Source organism: Gracilinanus agilis, chromosome 1 (genome assembly GCF_016433145.1).
Source record: "Gracilinanus agilis isolate LMUSP501 chromosome 1, AgileGrace, whole genome shotgun sequence".
NCBI classification, from domain to species: Eukaryota; Metazoa; Chordata; class Mammalia; order Didelphimorphia; family Didelphidae; genus Gracilinanus; species Gracilinanus agilis.
In genome coordinates, this window is record NC_058130.1 from 399,534,183 (window position 1) to 399,558,168 (window position 23,986).

At 36.1% G+C, this 23,986-nt stretch overlaps 1 protein-coding gene across 1 annotated transcript in view; it reads right to left on the minus strand.

The window, feature by feature from the left end:
• Positions 1–4,107: 4,107 nt before the first annotated feature.
• The window catches only part of ME2 (malic enzyme 2), a 95,216-nt gene continuing 75,337 nt past the window's right edge, over positions 4,108–23,986 (minus strand). Inside the window, exons 14-16 of the mRNA XM_044664710.1 lie at positions 21,840–21,910; positions 20,714–20,812; positions 4,108–4,509 (exon numbers count right to left, since the gene is read on the minus strand). Coding sequence (XP_044520645.1) covers positions 4,342–4,509; positions 20,714–20,812; positions 21,840–21,910 — 338 coding nt within the window. The 3' untranslated portion in view covers positions 4,108–4,341. The remainder of the gene's footprint in view (positions 4,510–20,713; positions 20,813–21,839; positions 21,911–23,986) is intronic.

Here is a 23,986-nt window from a genome sequence, read left to right on the forward strand (position 1 = left end):
TTTTGACATACTTACATTTTTGTCCCACTCATTCCTTATAAGAAAGCAAATCAATATTTCATAAAGACTACTGGCCTTTCTTGAGTCCACTTGTACTTAATTTGAAAACACTGCGGGCTTTTTCTATGCACTGACCATTTGGCGAAATTTGTTGGTTACATTAAAATACTGAAAAGTCTCAGCCAAATTAAAGAACTAGAAATTTTTCAGTAATTGAATTATCTTTTTGAAAAAAAAATTTTAACTAATTGATTTTTAAAAAACTCTTATATTGTTTTAGAATCAGTACTGTGTATTGGTTCTAAGGTAGAAGAGTGGTAAGGACTAGGCAATGGGGGTGAAGTGACTTGCCCAGGGTCACACAGCTAGGAAGTGTCTGAGGCCACATTTGAACACAGGACCTCCCCTCTCTAGGACTGGCTCTCAATCCACTGAGCTACCCAGCTGCCCCTGAATCATCTTAATCTGTATGTTTAAATGTTAGACTTATCTATTTAGTTTATCTGCAGAGTGCTTATTTCAATACTGATTGAAAATAGTTTTTATGAACATCAAAAGATAGAGAACCAAGTACTATTTTTCATAACGAGTGGCAGATGTTTCACTGTAACTTTTTAAGTTATAAATGTGGCAGTATCTGAACATATGCAATATCAGATAACACAAGCACTGCCAATTTTAGTTCTTTGTATTCACTCCTTTAAAAGTAAAATTTCAGGATGGGGAACTTTAATTAAAGTTCTTATAATTGCACTCATATAAAACTGACTCCATTATTGTTGGTGAATTCAACAGTGTACAGTGTAGAGAAATTCTCTTATGGCAAAAAAAAAAAAAAAAGCTCAGAGAGCTAAAAAAGACAAAATATAGATATCTTAATGGAGTGTACTTCTTTCTATTTCTGTTTTTTTGGGAGTGTTTTTTTCCTTTTTTTTTAAACCCTTACCTTCCGCCTTAGAATCAATATTGTGTACTGCTTCCAAGGCAGAAGAATTTTAAGAGTCAGGCAGTGGGGGTTAAGTGACTTGCCCAGGGTCACACAGCTAGGAAGTATCTGAGGCCAGATTTGCCTGTCTCTAGGCCTGGCTCTCAATTCAATGAGCCACCCAGCTGCCCCCTTGGAGTATATTTCTAAGAAAATAATTTCTCCATATCCTCCTTGGAAATTCTGTAGCAAATGTTATTTATTTTTTAGTTTAAAATTGTAGTTACCAATTCAGAGCTAGTAGAGCACACAGAATTCCCTTTTAATAATCATTAGACATTAATCCTGAAATACAGCCAAACTTAGTTCAGAGAAACAGGCCTCATTTCTTAAGGTCTTCAAACTCAGTATTATAGGGCAATGCAAATCGTGTCAGAAGACAATAATGATATATGGAAAAATTAGTTGTTTTCAGCTTACTCCCTCTTTTGCCAAGTAAAAAAATGGTTGTCATATTTGATGAGTCAATTTGTTAAAGCAATACAAATGAAATAAATTGTAGTTAGATGTAATGTCAGGAACACTTCTGAATTAACAGCCTCAATTCAAATGAATTACACTTATTCTCAGATTAACACCTTAAATTTAAGTGAACTTAGAGATTGTAAACACTAAGCATAGCAAAAATAGATGAAGTCATTCTATGTATAAACATCATTTGAGCTGGTTTTTAAAAAATATTTAAATTGCAGAAAACCATTCATAGTATAGAACTTGAAACTCATACCACACTTTATACTTTAAGCATTTTAACCTAAAATTTAAATACATACTTTTCCCATTATACTGTAAATTAACCTTCTCTTCACCTGGGGAAAGGAGGTCAATGAAGCAAACTTTCCCTTATTCTTATATAAGCGCTCTATTTGGCCTACATGACACCGGGTACCAAATGATGACATTCTTTCACTCTCTTCTATGAAAACATTTCTGACAAACCAACAATGGTTCTGGTTTTCTTCCTTCTCCCAAGAAGGTACGACTATTTCTCAGTTCCTTAAAGAAATTACATTTCTCCCAGATATAACCCTTCTCTGTGTTAATATTTTCAGCCGGTGTGCATATTGTTGTAGTCAATTTAGAAAGTTATCAATTATTGAGTAACATGTAAACTACTAATAAGAACTGGAACATGGATTTGGAATCATAATCATGTGGCATAAGCAAATCTCTATTGTTAAATAAAATAAAATTCTCCTTAATTTTCTGTCATTAGAAGAGATAGGTTTTAATCACTGGTGTTTGGCAGCCTTAAAGATAATCATATTATTTAAAATTTAAGTCCTTTCTTTAACTTACACTACCAAATTTTATTTTCCTAGCATTTTCTTGAAAACCAAATTGCCAAAATGTGTCAGCCATTTTGCTCTAAGACAAGAAAACACAAAGCTTACTACCTAATTCGAGATATCTATGAGGACATTCATTAAATATATTCATTTTATTTCTAAAATGTTTAACTATCCAGTAAAGATACAGTATTGAATATATTTCCCAAGAACATAAAATCAACTTCCTAATTCATAGTTCCAACAATAGCTGGAAGATATTTATAATTATCATTGTTTAATGCTACATTAAGATCTCAAATTACAATTTCATGGGTAGGGGCTTTTATAGGCTACTTATTTTAAATGAAGATCAAGGAGGGAAAAAAAGTTAAATGCTTTATCCCCAAGCATGGAAAAAATGCAAAACTGTGGACCTAAATTACTTATTCACAGGAAATAGATTTATAAAGCACAGATTTCTAAATGGTGAATAATTAAGGCATCTGTTTACAACTGTTTAAACCCAAACTCCCACACAGCCCTATTACAAAAGAGAGATCAACTGAAAGTTTTCTGAGTTTCCAAAAAAACACTTAATCACACTCAGAACTATACTCAATCTGCCTTTCAACCACTCTTTGTTGAAGAAATGAAACTAAGGATCAAGTAAGAAGGATCTTCTCCTAAAAGTCATTATATATTCTTCTATTGTTAAAGCACATAAATGTTTTGGAGAGAATTAAGTAACTTACACATTTGAATAGATCAAAATATATAGGGGGTGGGGTTACATATATACACTCCACCTGTTTTCACTGCTCAAAACAATTCGGAAACTCTGGAATTTCCTCCAAGCCAGTTTAAAAGAAAGAAAAATAATCTTGTATTTTTATACTCATATTTAAATTCCTAACCTACAAAAGATATTACTTATCTCACTCACCACCCATTTTATTTACCAGACTTGTCTCTGAACAATTTTTGGCTATTTATAAAAATAAAATTTTTAGTATTAAGAAAAACAAACTCTGAAAATAACTCCAAGGAGTTCCCAAAACAGGAGAAATGGCAGGATGATTGGTGGAAGCATATAGATTCCCTAAGTGATGATTATGAAGGGGACAATACATTTAGCTTAATAATTTATGACTACATGGTACATTATATTATTAAGTCCTCTACTGTATTACATCCTCTCTATCTCTAAGGAATCATTTGAAATCCAAGAAAATGGAAATATTATGAACCATATGCTTGCTTTAATATAACTTCCAACACTGAGCACTTAACTAGTATTTTGTAAATTCCACACCAACAGAACCTATGTAAAACTAACAAAGAAAAGGGTCTTACAATTTTGGTGTATTTTTCAAGATTGGTTGGCCAAATTGTTATTTTTTCTAAGCTGAGCATTAGCTCCCATTTCACTCTACCAATATAATATTTTAGAAAATAAAGAACATGTCAAACTTTTCCTATCTCACCACTTAGTCTGTCAGATTTGTAAAGAGAATTTCAAAGTCCATGGTTAGAATAAAGGAGCTGAATGAAGAATGACATTTTGGATACCAGCAAAAACTTGCCTCTAGACTTTGGTTAAGTGTATATTTTTCTAATTAAAGGGATTTCTTGCTTCAAGTTAGATTTGTTATTCACTTCCATAGGAGTGAATCTGAAATAGTAATCCTGAAGGAACTGGCTGGGAGAAGATTATTTCTTATAATGGCAGAAGTAACTTTACTTTGGCATTCAGCAGGGAATGGGAGTACAAATAAATACATATTAAAAAATATATATCTATATATTTAAAACATATATAGTGTGGTACACGCTCCAAGTTTGAATGAGAACATTATAGTCAATTGAACCTTTTTAAATGCATGAACAATGTAGGTGATATACTGTATCACAAATGATATTTGTAGATACTTGGGGGAACATAAATCAAGCAAATAGAGTAAGATAACAAAACACAGAAATCCTGCATATCTCAAACATTTTTTCTACTTGGTCTGGAAAAAGGGGGTTGGGGGAGAGTCAGGAGGTCCCTGCAGCTTAGCAAGTGTTCTTTTAGTAGGAATGCTTCTATTCAATTATTTTGGGAGGTGATGCTGCGAAGTCAGGCCATTCATATACATCCGGCAGCAAAGAATCATAATTGCTTTTCCACATTCTGGATCTAACATAGCTGCTCTTGTCCTCTGGTTCTGGGTAGCGGAAAGCCATCTTATTGGCATATAGATAATTTACAACCTGAAAGATAAATAATGTTACTCAGAATATGCAGTATGCATGTATCAACAGAAAGTAAAGGTAATACACAATAAGTTATTTACATCTGTTGAAAAGTTGTTTTTTTTTTTGTTTCAAAGTAGAATTTACTTAAAAAAATATTCTTACCTTCTGTTTTATTACCTATTCTAAGACAGAAGAATGGCAAAGTCTAGGTCAGTGATTCCCAGAATGGGAACCACTGCCCCCTGGTGGGTGCTGCAGCGATCCAGGGAAGCAGTGATGGCCACAGGTGCATTTGGAGGTGGTGAATAACTCTAAGGGGGTGGTGATAGTATTGACAGGGGGTGCTAAGTAATATTTTTTCTGGAAAGGGGGCGGTAGGCCAAAAAAGTTTGGGAACCACTGGTCAAGGTGGTCAGGTTAAGTGACTTGCCCAGGGTCAGATAGCTAGGAAATGTCTGAGGCCACATTTGAGCTCAAGTCCTCCTGTGCCATTTAGTTGCCCCCAGAATTTACTTTAAAATTTAATTTTAATTTTTTAAATTTTATTTAATTAAGAAAAATTTTTCATGGTTACATGATTCATGTTCTTTCTCTCCCCATCCTCCCACCCTCCTCTCCTGTAGCCAATGAGCAATTCCACTAGGTTTTACATGTGTCATTGATCAAGACCTATTTCCTTATTATTCATATTTGCACTAGGGTAATCATTTAGGGTCTACATCCCCAATCATATCCCCATCGACCCATGTGATCCAGCAGTTGTTTTTATTCTGTATTTCTACTTCCACACTACAATTTACTTTTATCTCCCAATTATCACTTGTTTCCTTCCAGGGGTAGAAAAAATTTTAAATTATTACTGTTATACTTCTTATGCAAAATGTGAATAATTTTTACTGTTTATATATTATAAGACAAATACTTCTTTAATCCAGTGCTGAGTATTATAGGAACCTTAAACATGTTGAATAGCAAAGCAAAAAGTAAAATGTCCAAGTAAAACAAAAACAAGTAAGCAAAGATAAAAAAAAAACCTGTCTGGCAACATAGGAATTACCTCTGAGTAACAATAAAATAGTTGGGAAAAGCAGAAGACTAGATGTAGTAGAATTGGCTGGTCTGCTCTATGGATGCCAAGCAATCAGCATATATTTATTAAGTATATCAGACATGCTAGAAACCGTGCCAGATGCCAAAGATACAAGACAAAGATGAAATGATCTTTGTCCTCAGGGAGCTTATGTTCTCTGTGGGGAGATAACATGTCTATGGGTAAATACATACAGAATACACACAAAAAAGTAATTTGGAGGTGTGGAAAGACACTGGCTCTTGGAAGACATAAGCAAGGACTCATGCAGGAGATGGTTCTTGGGTTGACTGCTGAGGAATTTTTCAAGATGTAGATAAGAAAGGAGCACCTTCCAGCCTGTGTAAAGGCTTGAAAGTAGAATGCTATATAGAGAAAACAGCATATGAGGCTGGAATGTACACTATAGGAAGGGAAGTAATGGATCATAAGTCTAGAAATGTGGCTGGAGCCAGACTGTGAAGTACTTAGAGGGGAATCTATATTTGATCGTAGAGGCAAGAGGGAACCCATGGAGGTTTCTGAGCAAAGGTGTGAAATGATGGGCAGCTATATGGGAGCAGAGAGATCAAAGAGGAGGCTATGGGAATGGTTTAGGCAAGTGTGACAAGGGTGACTGCCATATGAGTAGAGAGAAGGGGCAGGTGACTAGATGATGCTAACTAATTTTGTAGACCTGAATGAATGAAAGGATAGTAGTGCCCTCGACAAAAACAGGGAAGTAGGGAAGAAAGGTGATTTTGGGGGTGGGTGGGAAGGGAGGATGAATTCTATTTTGAACATGTTGAGTTTGGTGTGCCTAATTAACACAGTTCTTATTAACCATAAAATTTTTTTTATAATTAGATTTTATTTATTTATTTTTAATTTTAAACCCTTAACTTCTGTGTATTGACTTATAGGTGGAAGAGTTGGTAAGGGTAGGCAATGGGGGTCAAGTGACTTGCCCAGGGTCACACAGCTGGGAAGTGTCTGAGGCGGGATTTGAACCTAGGACCTCCCGTCTCTAGGCCTAGCTCTCAATCCACTGAGCTACCCAGCTGCCCCCTTAACCATAAATTTTAAAAAACTAACCCAAATCAGAAGAGCCAAATAGTAGGAAGCATGGCACCAGTGTTATAAAGCATGGGAAAAGAGAGTGAAATACCAAGGAAAACAAATAGAAGAAATTAAAGAAAAATGGAGAGAAGAGAGCAATAAACAGAAACAGTAGGGTTTAGATGCAGTGCATATAGATATTTTGATGGTTGCAACCAATTACAAAGTAGAGAGGAGGTGAATTAGAGTGCCAATGATGAAATAATATATAAAATATAATATATAATAAAAGTAAACCAACCCACAACACCTCAGTTGTCTCAAAGGATGTCACTGTTTTAAAGTAAAGACATATAAATTATAGCCCAGTGATGGGCAAACTGTGGCCCTCTGAAATGTTCTATCTGGCCTTGTGACATTATTCCTAATCTGATGAATACAATGAGTAGGATACAATACAATGAAACTTCGAAGAGTTGCCTTAGAAACAGACTGACAGATGAGCATGTCCTTTCCTTTGGCCCCCTCTTTAAAAAGTTTGCCCATCGCTGATTTATACTATTGTTTTTGTAGTTTTTGTTAGTGTTTAGTAAAAATTGATACACTTTAGTAACTTCTAAGGGCATCATCATGTTTTGACAGTACTGGGTCTAAGGGATACCAACCAGGTCAATATGATGGTACAGTGGAAGGCTGAAGTATACAGAGTAAGTAACAGGGGGGCAGTTAAGTGGGTAGAAGATAAGAGAACTAGGCTGGAGAAAGGAGATCCTGGGCTCAAATCTGACCTCAGATACTTCCTAGCTGGGTGAGATCCTGCGCTCCCATTGCCTAGCCCTTACCACTCTAAGGATTTGGAAACAATACACAGTAATGATTCTGAGACAGAAATTAATGATTAAAAAAAAAAAAGAGTAGCAGGATGAGTAGAACAAGTACAACGCAGATACCATCCTATAGCATGGCTTCTAAACTTTCTCCTATAAGTGTATCAGAATATGCTCTTATTTGCCCCAAAGCAAACAGAAAAGGCATATTTTTTTCCGGGAGAAAATGATTATAATTTTATTTTGATAGGTGGCTTTGGTATCTATATATATATATCTCACTAGATATTTTATAAGGCTGGTAAAAAACGCCCAGTAAACTATGAAACAATTTTAACTTTTTTCCAAAGGTCTCTTTTCTGAACACTTTTACAAACCTGGTTTATTTTGGCTAAATCTGCAGGTCTTACTCTATCAGGAAACAAATAAAAACATGCTGTTTCTGTATGTGCTAATGACGCAAATTCTCATAAAACAAAAACTTTTGTAAAGAGGAGAAAACAACTTTTAGAAGTGTCTTTTAGAAGTTTTTCACATTTATCTTTTACTTAGAGAGGAGAAGCTAATGTATACAAAAATATGTTTAAATGATTGATTCTTTCATCTTTAAAGCGTGATCATTTACTTCTAGGCACCAAAGTAACTTTAATATCATTTTGAAAATATTAGTTCTGAAGATAGAAAGATGAAGTATAAAACTAGTCCTTGTCACCAAGTCTAAAAAGTAGAATTAGAAGTGTGTAAAAATATGTATGATATGAGCTAGATTGTGAGGACAAAGGAGGGGGCCTAGAGAAGGTGCTATAAAATATCTGAGAAAGACATTGCTGTACTTGAAATGAGTCTTGAGAGAATAGAAAGATTTTGCCAGGCAGAGATGTAGAAGGAAATTTTAGCTAGAGGAGATGGCCTTCTTAAAAACATGGAAGAAAAGGCAGAATGCAATCAGGAAATAGCTATTGGTCCAGTTTAGCTGGAACACATAGTGGGTGAAGAGTAGAGTCAAATAAAAATGGAAAGGTCAGTCAAAGCCAGGTTATGGAGGGTCTGAAATGTCAGATAAGTTTTTATATTTCATTTTAGAAGTGAAGCCATTGAAGGTTTTTGAGCAAAAAAGTTACACTTGTACATTAGAAAGCAATTTTGGCAGCTGGGTGAAAGATGTCAGAGGAAGGAAGGGAGAAGGGATAGGGAGACCAATTAGTAAATTATTTCAATAGTCACAGGATCATAGGATTATGCTAGAACAGAAAAGTACTTCAAAAGCCATCTAATCAAACCCTCACATTTGTAGGGGAGGAAACAAATCCAGTTAGGTGAAGTGACTTGCCCAAGGTCATTTCTCCTTGGAAGGATGCTGAATCTAAAACCAATGGCTGTACAATCATCTTCTCATTGAGGCTGAGCTAATAATTGATAAGATTAAATTCAACACAACACTGTGAAGTGCCTGCTATGTAAAGATATAAAGAGAAACATATAGCACTTGCCTTCAAACAGATTATATTGTAGTGAGTGAATATAATGCATGCAAATTGGTAAAAGTTAAGAGCACTCGCAATTGGAAGACATCAGGGATGGCTTCACCAAAAAGATAACACTGAATTGACTCTTGAAAAAAGGTAAGGATTCTGAAAAGAGAAGATGAGGGAGTGCTTGCCAGACACTGGGCAAAGCTTGACTGAATGTGTGGAGGTGGTAGAATGGGGGTCAAGTTGAAGGGAACAGACAAATCCAACTCTGTTAAAATACAGCAAGCATAAAGCTGGCTAATGTCAAACGAGGAAACTTTTTGGTTTTTTTTTTTTTTAACTTTGTATTTGCTCAAAATTTCTCCTCAGCTCTGGTCTTTGTCTTTTCATTGGAAATTCTCAGAAATCCTCTATTCCATTAAAGGCCCTTTCCTCCAGCCCAACCCTCCCCCCCTGCAGTATTAAACTCAACTTTTCAGAGTAAGTTATTTTTGGTTGTAAGCCTGTATCTTTTGCATTTTGGAATATTATGCTCCACAATCCCTTCTCATTGTTGGAATGCTTCCTTTCTGTCTGCTTAAAGTATTTTTTTTTTTTTTTTTACTTTGAAGCTTTGAATTTGGGCTATGACATTCTTGGGACTTTTTCTTTTGGAGGATTCTTTCAGGAGGTGATTGGTGAATTCTTTTTTATTTTCTCCTCACCCTCTGGTTCTAATAGATTTGGGTAGCCTTCATTTATGATTTCTTGAAATATAGTATCCAAATATTTTTCTCTTTCAATCATGGTTTTCAGGGAATCCAATGTATTTTATTTTATTTTTTTTAAACCCTTACCTTCCATCTTAGAATCAATACTGTGTATTAGTTCTAAGGCAGAAGAGTGGTAAGGGTTAGGCAATGGGGGTCAAGTGACTTGCCCAGGGTCATACAGCTAGGAAGTATCTGAGGCTACATTTGAACCCAAGAACTCCCATCTCTAGGCCTGGCTCTCAATCCACTGAGTCACCCAACTGCCCTCAATCCAATGTATTTTAAATGATCTCTCCTTGACCAATTTTTCAGATCAATTTTTTAATGTCAGATGTTATATTTTATTCTTTTTTCAATCTTTTTTTTGGTTTTCTCATGGAATAAATTTATTATATCTTAATTTTCAGAGATTCTGTTACTTTGGTAAGATTTAACAACTTTCTCTTCTAAGCTATTTATTCTCCTTTCAATTCTTTCCTCCAGAACTTTTATTCCATTTTTTTGTGCCACCTTTGATCACTTTTTTTCCTAGTTATTTATGTATATGTAGTCCTTAAAGTAACTGCCCCCCTACCCCTTTTTAGATCTGTCATTCCTGTTCTTTTGGAGTTATTCTCATCTTCTGTGTTAGATTTTTGGGTTTCTTTGGATCTTTAATAATAACAATAGCTAACTTTTATATAACTATTGCTATGTATCAGGCATTGTGCTAAGTATTTTACAACTATTCATCTAATCCTTACAATCCAAGGAAGTAGGTGTATTAGCCCCATTTTATTTATTTATTTTTTCAATTTTATTTTTCTTTTGAATATTTTCCCATATTTACATGTTTCATGTTCTTTCCCTCTCCCCTAACCCCCCTAAGCTGACACACAATTCCTCTGGGTTTTACATGTATCATTGATTAATGTGTAAATGGAATGAGCTCAAGCCCATTCATAGTTAAAACTCTAGCCACCAGAGATAATGTCACCCCCACCTCCCTTAGTGGGGAGGGGAGATGAGTTACCCACACGTGACAATAAGTAACAAATTAAGAACAAGGTACTGCCCTTTGGGCAGTCCAAATCAGTGTAGAGGCTACCATTTGTCCACTTGAATTAGAGGTGGACCCACAGGAAGTGATGAGAGACACTATCTCTTCAAGTATGTTTGTAACTTCCTGTGGAGGGAGTTCGTGCTTTGAACTTGGTGCTGAAGGATCTCTGAAGAGATCGCAGGCTGCTTCTACTCAGAATGGTCACGTGGGTAAGTTAGGCTGACTTCCTTGGCCTACCTTGGCCTTTCTAGACTCTCTGACCTTAAGTAGACTCTTGCCTCTCTGATTGCTAAGGCCTTGTGGCATGTAGCCTAGTTTAATTAGCCTTTTAATCCTCTCTCTGTCCAGGCCTCTCCAGGCTGGGACTAACCTCTCCCTCTCTCTATTTCCTTGTCTTCTACCTTCCTAATTGTAAATAAACTACCATAAAACCCATCCTGACCTGGGTCTATTTTAATTATGGAATCAATCTTAATTATTGATTCCTGGTGACCACACCTTAAAATATATATCTATATAATATCTAATTTCTCCAAGTATTACATTAAGCCCTAATTCCATATTATTGATAGCTGGACTAGAGTTATCATTTAGTGTCTTCACCCCCAATAATATCCCCATTAGCCCATGTGTTCAAGCAGTTGTTTTTCCTCTGTGTTTCTCCTCCCACAGTTCTTCCTCTGAATTTTATTAGCCCTGTTTTAGAGATGAAGAGGTTAAGAGATTCCCCTAGGGTTGCATAACTATTTAAGTGTTAGAAGCAGGATTTGGATTCAGTTCTTCCTGACTCTTAAGTTAGGCACTTTCTCTGTTGTACCACCTAGCTGTTCCTGACCTTTATGGTGGTCAAGGTATTTTGTTTACTCCTATTTCTAGCCTTAGTTCCTAGACTGGGGCTTTATATTAAGGCTGAGCTCTACCTCCTTCAGTACTATTTGGTTGGATAGTCACCTGGTTTATTCATTGACCTCCTCTTCTGGAGCATGGCTATAGGAGAGCACTGGTAGGTTTTAGCACCCACTTTATCTTGGTAGGTCTTTATCTAGGTAGGTAGGTTTCTTACTGAATCTACTGATAATTATTTGGTTCATGTATTTTTTTTTACATTTTTGTTAAGAGTAGGTATGTGGGAAATGAGTTACTTGCCTCCACTCAAGCAGCCATCTTAGTCTGAGGCCAAAAAGGGAAACATTAAAGATGGCTTGAAAAAAGTTGAACCTCATATATTATGTTTTTATATAACTCGATATACTATGACTGTTGAAAGTAATTTCATAGTGTCTGGTTTATGATTTTCTTATCTTTTCTTATGATGTATAGAGGGTAGGTACGCATCTTAGAATTTTGTAACATCAAGTGTCTTTGGAAAATTATAATCAATTGCTCTATTTCAGTGATGGGCAAACTTTTTAAAGAGGGGGCCAAAGGAAAGGAAGTGCTCATCTGTCAGTCTGTTTCTAAGGCAACTCTTTCGAAGTTTCACTGTATTGTATCTTACTCATTGTATTTGTCAGATTAGGAATAATGTTGGGGGGCTGGATAGAACATTTCAGGGGGTCACATCTGGCCTGCGGCCATAGTTTGCCCATCACTGCCCTATATTACAGAATTTATATATGTATACACATATCAATAATTAAGGTTTTTCTCCCTTTTCTGAAGTCTTGGTATACTCAAAGTTTATTCTACCTCTCTTATTGTATCTGAGGAAGTATTCTTACATTCCAAGGGAAGGGGAAGGAAGTAAGCACTAATATAAATTCTTTAATTCAAAATTGTAGTCCTGGCATTAGTCAGGAAATTTAAGAGGCAGAAATCCCTGGGAATATTTGAGATATATCAATTGACTAGCATCTTAAGTTAACTGTTTCTCACTTTCTTTAGCTTCTCTTTCCAAAACCAGCCAGGAAACCCTCTCTTTTTCCCTCAGTAAATTCATAAGATAAAAATCTATTTGGCTCCAAGTAATTCCTCAGCCTCTGGCATCATAAAACCTTTAATTTCTCCCTTGTCGGCCAACACTGAGTAAATTGGGAAATATTCTAATTTTATGCTCTCATTTTTCTTAACTATTGCACTGAAATATCCCAAAGTACTGATCTAAAACAAAAATGGCAGATAATAGCTTGCTCCCCACCAAACACCAAACTTGAAACCTTCAAAAGGAAGGCACAGCTTTAATAAATGCCAAGAGATAAGACTTTTCATAGGAAAAAAGGGAAAATTGGGAAACCATCTTAAGAACTATAGAAATCCAATGCAATAAATTACTTTACTGGTGTCCCAATCATGATAGAGATTTTTTTTGCAGGCCTACAGCAGCTTACTCCATCTGGCTATAAAGAATAGTCTTGAATCAATTTTTTAAAAGAAATATACACACATGCATGCATATGTTTACACATACAGATATATCTATAGGTCATGTGTTGTTAAGAGCTTGGTTTATATTCATACATATGTATTTATACACATGTGTATAGATATGTATGTTGTCTGTATATGCATTTCTCTCTTTAGTATGGATTCTTGGTTATCAAATAATCACTCATTTGTAGAGGCATTTGCACTAAATGAAAGAGTTCAAACAGATAGGAGAAACTGATCAAGTATACTCATTTTTGAACTTAGAGAATCCTTATTTTAATTACTACAGTGAGTGGTCCTTAGTTACATGTTTTTGGAATTGAACAATCAGTTAAGAAATTGTCTTAAAATGTAATTTAGATTTTTAGAAGACAACTTAACATACAGGAATAAGATGTTCCTACCCACAGATGTAATGCAACTGATGGAAAGAAAGAACTGAACTGGAATCTTGCAAAGTTAATCAAGAGAGTTTTAAACTAAAAAGGAGTGTGGAGGGAAAATGATATATTTATCCAAGATAGAAATCATATAAAGTAGCTATCATGTGACAGTAAGAACAGTTTAGAGGCTCATTAGTTCATGAGATAAAATGCAAGAAGGGATCTAGTAATAACAACTATACTTTAAGTATGGGTAATGAATGAGATGAACTATTGATACAACAAATACAAGGGGGCAAATTTGATGTTGTAGTTATCTCTGAGACTTGATAAGTTGAGATACATGACTGGAACATGCCATTGGAAAAACATATTATATATGTATAAGTATACACGCACATATATACATCTTATTTAAAAACAATAGCTCACAAAGGATATATGTTTATGTGTGAGGGTTAGGGGGGAGGGACGGTAAAGGATAGGTAAAATAGAAGCATACCATATTAAGATATTAATTGCCTGAAATACATTTGCTGTATTTCTGCCAATGGAGGAAGAAAGAGAAATAATATTGTCACCAGATTATTACAGACCAACTAGATTAAAAAAGGAATTGATGAGGATTCTGAGAAATATAAGCTTGGCAGAAGCACAATATGGTACTGATGGAGCTTTCTGCTATCTGAACATTTACTGGAGCTCTCTTTTACCAAAAGCTTAGGCAAACAACTTGCTTTAACGTTCATTCTACTCTTCAAAGCTATTAGAATGAACAGGGAGGAAACCTATTCTTTTTCTGGTTCTCACCAAAGGGATACAATAGTGGTTTGGGTGGAAATGTGATGGTAGTAGTGAGAAATGATCACTTCACCTTAGACCTTGCTAGAATTTAGGATAGTAGGTTTTTTTTTAAAGTATATTTTATTTTTCTGAGTCAAGTGAACAACAAAGATGGAAGATTAGATATGTATGTTCTCTGATCCCCATAGCCTTGCAAACTTCTCCAAAACATAAAATATGTGCTAAAAATAAAGCAACTTCAGTTGAATCCATATGGTCTTCAATGCTTAATATACAAAAAGGTTAAACAAACTCCTAAACCATAAACTGACACCTCCTGACCCTAAGTTCATCACTTGGCAGACCCAAGGCTTACCACAAAACCCACTGTTTCCTTTTTCCAGTGTTGTGGAGACTAACTCTAGGTTACAGAAAATTGCTCTGGCCATGACAGACTGACAGCTAGGTAACCAAAGTCTCTTAGAAGCAAAAGCCTGCTAAGAGGCACAACCCTTTAGCACCAGCTGAAAAGCTCTGAAATAAAAGTGCTGAGCCAACAAACCCATGAGGCTAGCAAATCTGAAGTCAGCCAGGATGGATAATTTTGTAGCACCAGCAGAGATGGAGCTAGAAGACACTAGAAGAGCAAGTGTCAAGAGAGATAACCCAGGAGAGCGACATCTGTGCTGCTAAGCTCCAAATCGGTACCAGGCCAAACAACTAGGGAACAGAGGTAACTGTGCAAGTACTTTGCTAATCCTGAATGAAAGAGCAAAAATCCAGATGGGGGCATTTCTGATCTCCCTAAAGTCAGCTGAGGCAGAAACTCAGGCTATTGAACAGTGAATTGCCCCAGTGAGGGAGGAGGCTGAGATGCTCTGAGTTCCAGCCCTTAAGGAAAACACAATCAGAGGGGAGGGAGACTGAAAGTGAGTGACATGGCAAAAGTTCTGAAATTACCAAAGATTTCAGAAGGGGAGGAAAACTCAAAAATCTTGAACAAAAGCAGAAAAATCAACAGGAGAAACAGTAATAACAGGAGGAAATATGGCCTCTAGATCTAGTAAAGGAGGAGTTCAGGCACCTAAGATGAAATACTGTTAAAAGAAAAACAACCCAACACTTGATGAGAAAGAGGACTCTGGAATTTGAGGATAACAAATAACCCCAAACCACTAGTTCAAAAGAGATGAGAATTATGAAAGCAGAATTTATGCTGTATATGGCAAAAACAATAGGCAGAATAGAAAATCTGGAATCTGCGATGGCAAGCCTTGCCAAAGAAACAAGAGAAGAGAAATGCCCAGAATTTCTGAACATAGAAGATGAAATACCAACTGAAGAAATTCACAGATTATCTCCGGGGAGGGGTTGGGGAGGGAACACCAAGTCTACAAACTCCAAGATACAAACATCCAAGATACACTGAATTGAACAATTCGATGCTAAAATAACAACTTCTACAAGCAATCAGGAGAAAGACTTTTAAATCCAAAGGAAAGGACATTTGAAGAACATAAGGCAATTCTGTACCCACTAGAAAATGTGGGAGGGAATGGAACGATGTGTTCCAAAGAGCAATGGAGCTTGGGATATAGACCAGGTTAACCTACTCCAAAAATCTGAGCTTAAACATACATAAAAAAGATGGGTGTTCAATAATAAAAAGAAGTTTGAAATATTCTAAGAAAGATAATCAGTACTGGAGAGATTATTTGCTTCTTGAACAACTCAAACAAAAGAAATATAAGAGTGAATAAATGCAGCAGAACAATAATAGGCTAACAGTAGGAGAGAGTAATAAGAGACTTCTTTCTAAAAGTACACAAGGAGACAAGAGAGAAGGCATAAGTTCAGTGGAGATAACAGTAAAGGCAGGCTTAAAGCATGGACAGAATCTGGCAAAATCTGCCTACAGATGAATCAATGTTTTTTTGAGCTACATTTTGGGCAGCTAGATGGCACAGTAGAGTACTGGACCTTGAGTCAGAAAGACTTTTCCTTGGCTGAACAAATTGTGGGATCTGATGGTGATGGAATACTATTGTGCTCAAAAGAATAATGAGCTGGGGGAATTCCATATGAACTGGAAAGACCTCCAAGAATTGATGTAGAGTGAAAGGAGCAGAGCCAGAAGAACGTTGTACACAGAGACTGATACACTGTGGCACAATCAGATGTAACAGACTTCTACTAGCAGCAATGCAATGATCCAGGACAATTCTGAGGGACTTATGAGAAAGAACGCTATCCACATCCAGAGAAAGAACTTTGGGAGCAGAAACACAGAAGAAAAACAACTGCTTGATCTCATGGTTTAATGGGGATATGATTGGGGATGTAGACTCTAAATAATCACTCTAGTGCAAATATACATGTAAAACCCAGTGGGAGGAGGGAAGGAAGAGGGGAGGGAAAGAACATGAATCATGTAGCCATGGGAAACTACCCTAAATTAATTAATTAAAAAAAATAATAATAATAAACAACTTTTCCCCCTGAGTTAAAATCTTGTCTCAGTCACTTGCTAGTTGTGTGACTTTGGGCAAATCACCCTGTTTGCCTCAGTTTCCCCATCTGTAAAATCAATTGGAGAAGGACATGGCAAACCATTCTAGTATCCCTGCCAAGAAAACCCTAAACAGGGTCATGACTGAAAATACTACAACATGAAAGGAGGAGGGGAGGACAAAAGAAGGATAAAAATGAATGTGTTATATGCTACAGTCAAACTGAAGAGCACTGAGGGGAGAGATCTTTGTGGTCTCAGAAAGAGAGAAGTCTACAAAGCTGAGGAGGAGAAAAAAGGAAAAAGACCTTGTTTTGGTGGTGGAAAAGGGTCCTACTCTTATGGGTAAAGAGAGCTAAAGGGAGATGGGGGGCCTTGAACTGGGTATTGTTCTGGAGGTTTGGTTTTTGAAAAGTACTTCTGTTCTATTTGTGGATGTAGAGAGTTAGCACTCCTGTGGGCAAATGATACTTGGGGGAGTGGGAAAGCATGGACCCAAAGAGGAGCTTTTGAGACAAATGTGGGAAAAAAAACCAGTACCCAGGTATATCAGAGGCGAGCTACAAAATCAGTGACCTTGGGGTGGAGAAGGACCATACCATGGGCTATGTCTTCTTTGGCATCTGTACAAGGCTATGGGAAAAATGGGGTTGGGGCATAACCCTCAAAAACTTTGACTGTGGCACAAAATGATAGCACAGTTGAATACATATTAAATGGTTAAAAATACATAAACTACAGTAAGTTATCTGCAACCTCAGGCTGTTCTTCAGCCTACCTAACAAAGTATTACAAAAGATAGACAGGCTGAACTTCAAGACTAAAGGCCATGGGGAAAGAGAGGGTGATTTGTACCAGCTTTCCTCCCTCCCCATAGTTTATGCTGGCCCAGAAAATATACAATAAATACAGAATTTTACCATGAAAAAGATCTAAAATTTGTACGTGAAAGGGGTTACAGCTTGTGTTTTTTTAAGACCTTACTTCCTGTCTTAGAATCAATTCAAAGACAGAAGAGTGGCAAGGGCTAGCCAACTAGTATTAAATCAGCTAGCCAGGAAGTATCTGGGGCCAAATTTTGAACACAGGTCCTTTCTGATTCTAAACCTGGTGCTCTATCCACTATGGTACTTAGCTGCCCCACTTGTGAGTTATTGTCAAGTGGTACTTTTGTGGGACTTAAGTGGTACTTAAATCTGGCCTCAGACACTTTCTACCTGCATGACTGGGCAAGTCACTTTACCTCCATTGCCTAGACCTTACTGTTCTTCTGCTTTGGAACCAATAATTAGTATCAACTCCAAGACAGAAGGTAAAAAAGTGTAGGGGGTAAAAAAAAAAACAATCCTTGAAACAAATAAACATATTCAAGCAAAACAAATCTACAGAGTGGATGCTCAAAAATGTATCTTTCTTTTTGTACTCTGAGTCTATCACATCTCTATCAGGAGGTTGATAACATGATTCATCATGGGTCCTCTGAAGACATGGTTGGGTCAGGGTTCTTAAGTGTTGGAGAGGTGTTTTTCTTTACAAGGTGGTCCCTTTACAAAAGGTTCATATTTTAAACATTAAACTACTTCCTGTGACGTATGGCTATCTGGATGAATCAAGGGAAATCATAATCCACAAAGAAATCAGAGTTGTGGGATCTTCCCCAGAATAATGTAGAGGAGCAAAGTGCAACATAACTGTGCAGGAAAAGTGGCCAAAAATATGTAATCGGAGAGTTATCTGACCAGAAAATGAGGTGGTCCAGAGATATTACATAAGTAAGAGATAACCAATGGCAAGTCTTAAAGCACTCCACTGGGAGCCATATAATGTTACGAGATTTAGAGGAAGACCTCCAGCATATTAGGTGAATCTCTGTAGAAATTTAAGGGAGGACCTGAAGAAGAGTCAAACGGACTGTAAAGTCATGGATAGGTTGTGATTTGAAACACTTGAATGTACGAGTACCCACATTGATGAGATCACGGTTCTAAAAAAGTATCAAAATAAGAGAGGTAAAAAGTATTACAGAAAGTTAGAAGATGCCACTTCTGTTTAAGTCTTTAGGAAAGGTTACATGGAGAAAATGTAATGTGGACTCTAGTTTAAAGAGTTTTCAAAGGAACACATCCAGGCTATCAACAATCACTTAAAAAACCCCACTCCAAATCACTAATAAATTACAGTAACGGAAATTAAAACCACTCTGGGATTCGATCTCACACCTCTGAGACTGGCAAAGATATCAAAAGAAGAAAATAACAAATGCTTAAGAGGCTGCAGGGAAAAGGCAAATTGGTGGAACTGTGAATAGGTATAGCCATTCTGGAAAGCAATGTGAAACCATGTCTCTAAGTACCCTCTGATCCAGTGATAAAAAAACCACTAAATTTACAATCCAAAGGAGAAAAAAAAAAAGAGCAAAAGGACCCATCTGTAAACAAATGTATATTTATCTATGAAAGTTCTTTCCAATACAGCCCCAAGCTAGAAAGTAAGGGGGTGATCACCTATTGAGGAATGGTTGGAAATAAACTGTGTATATCGATATAATGGTATATAATTATGCCACAGGAGATGGTGAAATGGATAGTTTCATAGGAAACTGGGAAGACCTCTACAGTCAGAGTGAAATGAGCAGCTAGAACAATTTATATAACATTAGAAAGAAAAACAACTTTTGAATACTTTAGAATTCTGATCAAGCAATAATAAACTGAAAATTCAGAAGCCTAAAAAAGAAATACCTCCTTTTTTTTTTTTTTTTTTTTAAACCTTTACCTTCTGTCTTGGAATCAGTACTGTGTATTGGTTCCAAGGCAGAAGAGTGGTAAGGGCTAGGCAATGGGGGTTAAGTGACTTGCCCAAGGTCACCCAGCTAAGAAGTGTCTAGGGCCAGATTTGAACTCAGGATCTCCTGTTTCTGGGCCTGACTCAATCTACTGAGCCACCCAGCTGCCCCGTTAACCACCTCTTGCTGGATTTTTTTTTTTTTTTATCCTGGGACTCCATTCAAGGAGCATAGGGCCACAACCAGTAGGCAATGGGTCACACAGTCGCTCAGGGTCACCCAGCTGGGAAGTGTCTGAGCCCGGGTTTGAAACCTAGGACCTTTCGTCTCTAGGCTTGGCTCTCAATCCACTGAGCTAACCCAGCTGCCCCTACTTTAGGTTGCAGTTTCTTTAGCAGATGTAGTTTTTACAGGGTGGGGTTGCTAGCCCCACGCCCAACCCTCCTCCTTTTTCATCCCGGCTAGGGACCATCCTTGGCCCAGGAGTGGTAAGGGTGGCTACTATGAATTAGCTGATGGATTTAAAAGGCAAAATGAGACATTTTGAACACAGTCAATGTAGGGATTTGTTTTGATTGAATATGCTTAGTATGAGCTTTTCCTTGTTCATTTGGGTGGGAGTAGATGGAGATATAAATGTTTGAAAAAAATTTTTTAAAAAGAAAATAAAAGAATTATTCCAACTAACCAGGAAAACCTGGGATTATTTTAATCTAATGTATAGACTTTATTAGCTTGGAACTGGCCATCATTGAAGCTGATTGGATTAAAATTAGCATTCTCCTAAGCAGAGTTTGTTAAAGTAAATGAGTAGTGTAAGTAAAATTACTCTTGGAGTGTTTTGACTTCTTAAACAAATAGATTTTACATACTTTGGAAGTATTCATTTAATAACACAATATTTGTATATACAACACTTATGTACTCAGGACCATTCAAAATTGTTACTATTTAGCCTAACTATAGATTGATTGTATAAATGTCTAGCCAAAAAGAATTAATTGTGTTATTGTTCTCACTTAGAAAACCAAGTTCTTAAAAGTTTGAACATCTTGAATACTTGCAAATGGTTTTAGTTTTTGTGTTCATTCACTAATAGACCACTCTCTCACAAAGTCAGATTCATAGATATAAACATTACAGAAGGTTGTATATTTTGTTTATTACTTACTCTAATAGCAATGTTAGTGGAAACTTCCTGAATATTACTGAGTCGTGGGTAAAGCCTTCCTTGGGATATATCCTTTTCTGTCAATTGTTCTGTTAATGCCTACAGAGGAAAAAAAAATAAGCATTTTAAAAATCACACAGAATCATCCCAGAGATGAGAGGGTAAAAAGAGTATCACAGAAAATAAAACCTGTAAGCTTGTTCTCTGACAGTAATAAATTAAAAATACCCCAGACATAGGAAAATACATAACTACACACAAAAAAAGAGTACTTTGTATTCTTGCCTGTTAAATTCTATCTAGCAAACACGTCAAAAGGTCACAGTTCTTCTGAAATTGCAAGAAACCTCAGAGGCTATCTAATACTACTGTCTCATTTGACAGATAAAAAAACTGAGACCTAGAGCTGAAATGATTCATTTAAGACCACATAGACAGCAAATCTCAGTACCAAGATTCAAACCTAGGATTTGGCTCAAAATCCTGTATTCTTTTCACTATGTAAGTGGTTGGTAATTACCATTAGACTTCAAAAATGATTTCAAAATGAACATTTGTGGCTATCTTCAAAACACAAATCCTATCTTAGAATTTATGTTTTAAGACTGGAATTCAAGTAAACCAAACACTTCAAGGAAAATCAGCTATATATTTAAAGTAATTTTTTCCACATTCAAATGGAAAAATGTATATTTAATTTATACTATCATGAATTATCTTCAAATTAAGGTATAAAGTATAAAAATTAAAAATGTGGTAGGATTTCTGATTTAGGAGAAAATTTAAGAAATATGATTTTTAAAATTATTTTACAAAAAGCACATCCTTCTGGTGGGCAAGCCAGAAAAACAATGGGTAATATATACACTCTGTTTGAAAGATTGATTTAATCTATTCTTTCTATCATTATGAAAAACAATTTATCACATGTTCAAGTTCAATTCAAAAAACATTTATTAAACTTACCTGCTCTAAGCCAAGCATAGAAGTAGAAACTGGAGATACAAAACCAAAACTGAAATAGTTCCTCTGCCCTCAAAACTTTTTAATGATGAGGTGGGGACAGGGGAAGAGAGTTGAGTTTACCATCAAATAAAGGAACCAGATAGTATCACAGATCAGTTACCTTTGAAGCTTCTAGGAAGACTTGGTCACTGATATGTCGAACACTACTGAGAATTACACCTAGAGCCACCCCTAGGATAAAATGTTAAAATAAGTTATTTGAATAAGTCACCTCATGTCACATAAAATTTTTTGCTTTCAGTGTCCAAATAAGACAAAATAATATTCATTATTTTTCATTTTATGAAATTTCTTTAGGTTAATAAAAAATTAAAACCTCACAAAAGTCAATTCCTTCTGCTAACTCCCTGAAATCCTGGGCACAGCCAAAATGAATTGCTGTGTTAAATAATTATGTCACTATGTTCACTACTAGATTATGCTTTATTTAATAAGACATTATGATACAGCGCAAAGAACATTTGTTACACTTTATGTCTGATGACAGGTTCACATTCCAACTCTGCCGCTTACTAGCCCTGCCATCTCTGGGAATGTTCCTCTCTGGACTTCCTGTAGTATAGGGTAGGTATGAGAAAATGCTCTTAGGATTAGCCTTCTCTTTTGATGACTCTTCTTGGGATAGGGCTGGATCCCCTCAGTCAGAGGTCTGACACTGGCTTATGAGGACTAGCCAATAAACTTCCTGAATTTGTATTGCTATTGGTCAGGTTACAAACTTGGGAATGACTATTTGCCGAAGTCACCAAGTAATTTCGAGGTTCAGGAAATTCGTCTTGGAATTCATCTGTCAACATTCCCCATTACTGCTTCTGCGGGAGGAAGGGGTGAACGAAGGCATCTTTAAGCAGAAATAGAGTGAGCTGGTTTTACAGAGGCTGCAGGAGGTATGGCTGAACCTCCCACAGCTAATCCCTAGGAGTTCCTACTGAAGTTGCCCACATGTCAGGGTCAAAGCTCTATAATCTGCTCAGGTTAACCAAAGAACTTCTTAAGAGGTCAACTTCTATTAATAAGTCACAATCTATTATGTAATCAGGTGGCCTGGAACCCCTGAATTTGATCAGATTCTTCTCAACCGTCTTTTTTACAAATGAAGGCACTTTATAACCTATAAAAGGTCACATAATTAAAAAGTGTTATTACTATTATAATAAAAACTAAATTGTTTTCATACAGTAATCAAGTGTAATTATTACTGATAAACTAGCTTTCTAAACATATGCATAAAACTGTGCCAAAAGTTGTTTTTTTTTTACTTCATCAGTTAAAGGAAATGTGTAAATCACTTGCTAGATATTAAAACCAAGTGCTTCCCTCCATTCTGCCTTGCCGTTTTGATATAAATGGAAAACCAAGTGATACTGCTGGATGTTATAATGTGTTTTGAAAAATAAGCCTTGGTAGCAGTAGTAAGTAGACCTGAAAAGGCAAATATGGCCACAAGAATGGAAAAGGTGAGTTAAAATAGAAGCTGCTATTCAGGGAAAAGAGCTTTCATTTCAGAGAGTGAAGCTGATATAAATACTCATATCCTAACTTAAAAAGAATCAGATTTAAAAAAGGGGGGAAAGCTGCATATTTGTATATGGTTGTCTATTTCTAGAAAACTCAAAAGTTGCTGAGATTAGGAGGAAAACTTGGAAGTGTACATATATATTTAATTTTTAAAAATCAAATCAAGCTTTTCTATGTATTTGATATTTTCTATTCTCAACATGTCCTGGACTTTTTTCTTTACTACATTTTAAGTAATCAACTACCTTGTCAAATGCTTTGAACAAAGATGATAATTTAAAGGCAAAATAGCTAAGAGAACTATTGAAATAAACAACCAAATAGAAAAAAAAATAATTTAGGAACATAACCTAATTAGCACCTAAGTATGAAGGATCCTTGCATACACTGATTCTAAACCTTATAGAGGTCTTCTGGGCTATAAAAATGAATATTTTAGTCTGAGCTAAGAAATCCCCAAATCAGGGATCATTATGATCAGCAAAAGCATCCCAAATTACAAGGGTGGATTTTTACCTTTCCAAAGAATGTTCTCTTCTGATAGCTGGCTTTCTATTTGATATCCTAGGATGTAGTCACAGATTGTTTAGTAAAGCTTTCTGCAATTTTCTAGTAGCCAAAAAAGTATACTAAGGAATATAACTGTGACTTCTAAGCAATGAATAATAACATTAATACTTTTTTTATTTTTATCTTCCACACAACTAAAGTCTTTTTCTATTACCCTGC